Below are 4148 nucleotides of genomic sequence, written 5' to 3'. Positions count from 1 at the left end.
GACCTTGACTCACCATGAAATGAAATTATTCAAAATTTAGAACCAAATTAGTTTCAATGCATCTTTTTAAAATTTTTGTGAGATTGGTCAAACATTCTTGAAAAGAGTTGCCATATACCGTGAAATCATCCATAAAAACCTCAATTATGTTTTCAACGTATTCCGAAAAGATACTAACCATACAACGTTGGAAAGTGGCCGGGGCATTACATAATCCGAATGGCATTCTCCGGTATGAAAAAGTACCAAATGGACATGTAAATGTTGTCTTTTCTTGGTCCTCCGGTGCAACCGGGATTTGGTGAAAACCGGAATACCCGTCGAGACAACAATAATGAGATTTCCCGGCCAACCTTTCTAACATTTGGTCAATGAAAGGCAATGGGAAATGATCATTTCGTGTGCTTTCATTGAGCTTACGGTAGTCAATACATACTCTCCACCCGTTTTGCACACAGGTGGGGACCATCATACCTTTGTTGTTCTCGACCACCGTGATTCCCGTCTTCTTTGAAACGACTTGCACCGGGCTCACCCACTTGCTATTCGAGATTGGGTAGATCATCCCCGCATCAAGGAGCTTCAAAATCTCTTTCTTCACAACTTCCATCATTGGCGGGTTCAATCTTCTTTGCGCATCCCGACTCGGCTTGCATTCATCCTCCATTAAGATCTTGTGCATACAAGTGGAGGGACTCAATCCTTTAATACCCGCAATCGTCCAACCCATGGCTTCTTAATGTTCCCTCAACACCTTGAGGAGCTATTCTTCTTAACACTTGGTTAGGTGAGTTGAAATGATGACCGAAAGGGTCTCGTTGTCTCCCAAGTATGCATACTTCAAATGTTGAGGAAAGATCTTCAATTCTAATTAATGTGGTTGGACAAGGGAGGGTGGCAATCTCGTGTGAGTTTGAGGTAATTCAATTTGCTTCACACTAAATTGGGTGGTCTTCTTGATCTCCAAATCATTGACTAATCTTTCAATTTAAGGGTCTAGCGAATAGAGCTTCAATTTCTTGGATAATTTTGCACAATCAAACCCTTTGCTCAAAACCATCTCCAACATGTCATCATCACACAACTCGAACAATTCTTGAGTCAATGGTTCGACAACATCTATAAAGCACAAAGATGAAACATCACTAGGATACCTCATAGCATGATAAATGTTAAAACTTATTGTTTCACCATCAAATTCCATGGTTAAGCTTGCCGCATACACATCAATTTTTGTTCTAGCCGTCTTCAAGAATGGTCGCCCAAGTAAGATTATACCTGATTTTGAGGATACTTGTTCATCTAGGTCAATCACATAGAAATCCATTGGGAAGACCAATTGGTTTACTTGTACTAGGACATCTTCCAAAAAACCTCTAGGAAAGACACTTGATTTATCCGCATGAGATATTATGACACCGGTTTCGCTTAAGGGTCCGACATTCAATGATTCATACACTGAGTAAGGCATGACATTGATAGAGGCAACAAGATCAAGCATAACACTACTAAAGGTGACATCTCCAATCTTGCAAGGGACCGTGAACATTCCGGGATCTTTACACTTGGGTGGAAGCTTCCTTTGTAAAACTGCGGATGCATTTTCGTTCATCGAGATTTTCTCATTTCCTTTCAACTTTCTTTTGTTGGTGCAAAGCTCCTTCAAGAATTTTGTGTATCTTGGAATTTGTTTGATTGCATCAAGTAAAGGGATGTTTACTTCCACCTTTCGGAAGGTGTCCAAGATCTCTTTCTCCTCCATATTCTACTTTGAAGTGGAAAGTCAGGAGGGGAACGGTGGTTGAGTGACTATTGGTGTTACTAGAGGGGTAGTCTTCTTTGGGGCTCCGACTTGTACATCGTTCTTGACTAAAGGTTCTTCAATGGGAATGATCTCTATTTCCTCCTCTCCTTCCCTTGGCTTCTTCTTTGAACTACTTTCTCTGGCTTGTTTACCACTTCTCAAGGTCACCACATTGAAATTTGGGTTCTTTTCGGTTTGAGAAGGGAGTTTACCACGGGATTCCAACTTGCTTAAAGATGTAACTATATCTCCCATTTGTGATTCAAGGTTGGAGATACTAGTCCTTGTCTCTTTTTGGAATTGTTGGGTACTAGTGGCTAGAGATTTGACAATGTCTTCAAGAGACATTCCGGAGCTACTTGGTTGAGACTGAGGAGGTTGTTGATGATGATGTGGAGGGTGCAGTTTGGGTTGATAGTGTGGTTGTTGATGTTGGTAATTAGGTTGTGGTGGTGGATAGGATGGTCTAACCAATGCATTTTGTGATGGGTTTTAGGCATAAGAACAATCCTATGTGCTCATACAAACCCTAATGTTTGGATCTAGGTTTCTCTATTGTACATGCAATGAATCCAAGACTAATAAATTTAGATCTAACATATTATAAACTGAATTAGGGTTTAGAGAATTACCTTTGATTGTTATATAGCAATAACAAACAATTCCTTGCTTGGATTGGCTTCAAAAGCTTAGTGCCTCAAGTGTTGCACCTCTAATGGAGTCACAAACACCATATACAACTTTGATGAAGAGGAGTAGCAAGGAGGATGCCCAAAAACGACTAGAAACCCTAGAGAATCAGTTGTCCACGTTTTTGGGGCCTAAGGGGTCCTTTATATACTTGTGTGGGCTACTAGGGTTTCAGTCAAAACCCTAATAGACAGCTTAAACTCTAAGCAGCCCATGGATCCTTCTGGATAAGGCCATGGACGAAAATATGATGGGCTCCCATCATAATTTCGTTCACCCCTTGTTCCTTTAGCATTCCTTAGCCCAATAACTCAATTATCCAATAATTGTAGTCCAGTCCCCTAAATTTAATTAATCTCTTTTAGCCACAAAATTAATTCTTAATTAATTCTTGACTAATATTAATTAAACAATATGATTTCTCTTTTAATATATTATTCTCATAATATATTAATAAATCATATTTAAACCTTTCTTTCCTTAATTCATCCTACATATTGCTATGGTGAAGGCAACCCAAAAGGACCATGCTCATAATCGGGTCAAGTACATACCAAAATAGTTATGGACTTAGACACTAATCCAACAGTCTCCCACTTGGATAGGTCTAATAACTATTTTCCGTATGACTTCAGAACCTGATCAACAATTGTAGCTTTCAAAAGCCGCTGTCAACTCTGATCTTATCAAATAGCGTGTCCTCTAGATAAGGGATCATATATTCCTCCATTCTCAAGATATCGTATAGACATAAGACATGAATTTTAATCATTCTCTCTATACTGTTTCCCAACTTCTGATTTATGACGACTGATAACAGACTACAATTGAACACATCAACTTAGTCCCGGCTTGGCCAAGCGCTTAGGTATCGTCACTAAATCATCGAGAGGCCCACAGATATTGCTTTTATCCCATTTTGGGTAAAAGGAATGGATAAACTTCGACTCAAATGCTCGCTTGCATTTATTGATTGAATCACACACAACAATAAATTTTATAACACCAAGTTACTGGTGCGTTTACTTATTATCAATGTGCAACCGACCAACAAATAACAACTCACATGTCTCGGTTTCAAGAATATACAATATTATCGTCTCACTAATCACTCGTGATAAAACCATGAAGTGATCCAAGTGAGCGTGGGTTTAATCCAATACTCTAATCTTATCAAAGCACTGATGAACTCTGCAACAAACTTGTGCCATGTCTAAACACTTCAGACAATCTACAGACAGATTCATGACAGTCTTTATTTATACCTACTCCCAACGTATGACCGACTGTGGATGTTTGAATAAACTAGTTATTCGGGAAGTCAAAACATGCAAACTGAAACATAACAATAATACTTAATCCTATATGGCCCCAAACTTGTGAGAGTAAATAAAACACTTCTATTTATCCACCATATTGATTACTCATTATTTATCATTTAATGTTTTGGATAATCAAATCATTACTTGAATTACAACAACAATTGTCCCATGCTCTAAGCATGCACACTTTGTTTCCAATGGTCCATGCTTTGTGAAATAGATCAATTGAAAAACTTTTTCAATGATGCTCATTTCACAATTCCTTAATCCCCATTGTTAGTGTAAGAACACAAGGTTCTTGCCACTACTAGAATATGTTAGATTCTAACATT

At 38.5% G+C, this 4148-nt stretch overlaps 1 protein-coding gene across 1 annotated transcript; it reads right to left on the bottom strand.

Annotated features, from left to right (window-relative positions):
- Positions 1-988: 988 nt before the first annotated feature.
- On the bottom strand, positions 989-1762 carry LOC145099753 (uncharacterized). The gene has a single exon (XM_079037266.1). It carries the CDS (start codon positions 1760-1762, stop codon positions 989-991), a length of 774 nt encoding a protein of 257 aa, XP_078893392.1.
- Between the last annotated feature and the right edge of the window lie 2386 nt (positions 1763-4148).

This window comes from Lactuca serriola, chromosome 4 (assembly GCF_051521515.1).
Source record: "Lactuca serriola cultivar US96UC23 chromosome 4, Lser_US96UC23_V15, whole genome shotgun sequence".
NCBI classification, from domain to species: Eukaryota; Viridiplantae; Streptophyta; class Magnoliopsida; order Asterales; family Asteraceae; genus Lactuca; species Lactuca serriola.
Note: the sequence above shows the minus strand (reverse complement) of the source record. Positions and strands in the feature narration are given on the sequence as shown.

Coding starts and splice junctions, on each gene's coding strand:
- LOC145099753 (XM_079037266.1), bottom strand. CDS start 1,762: ATGGAGGAGAAAGAGATCTTGGACACCTTCCGAAAGGTGGAAGTAAAC.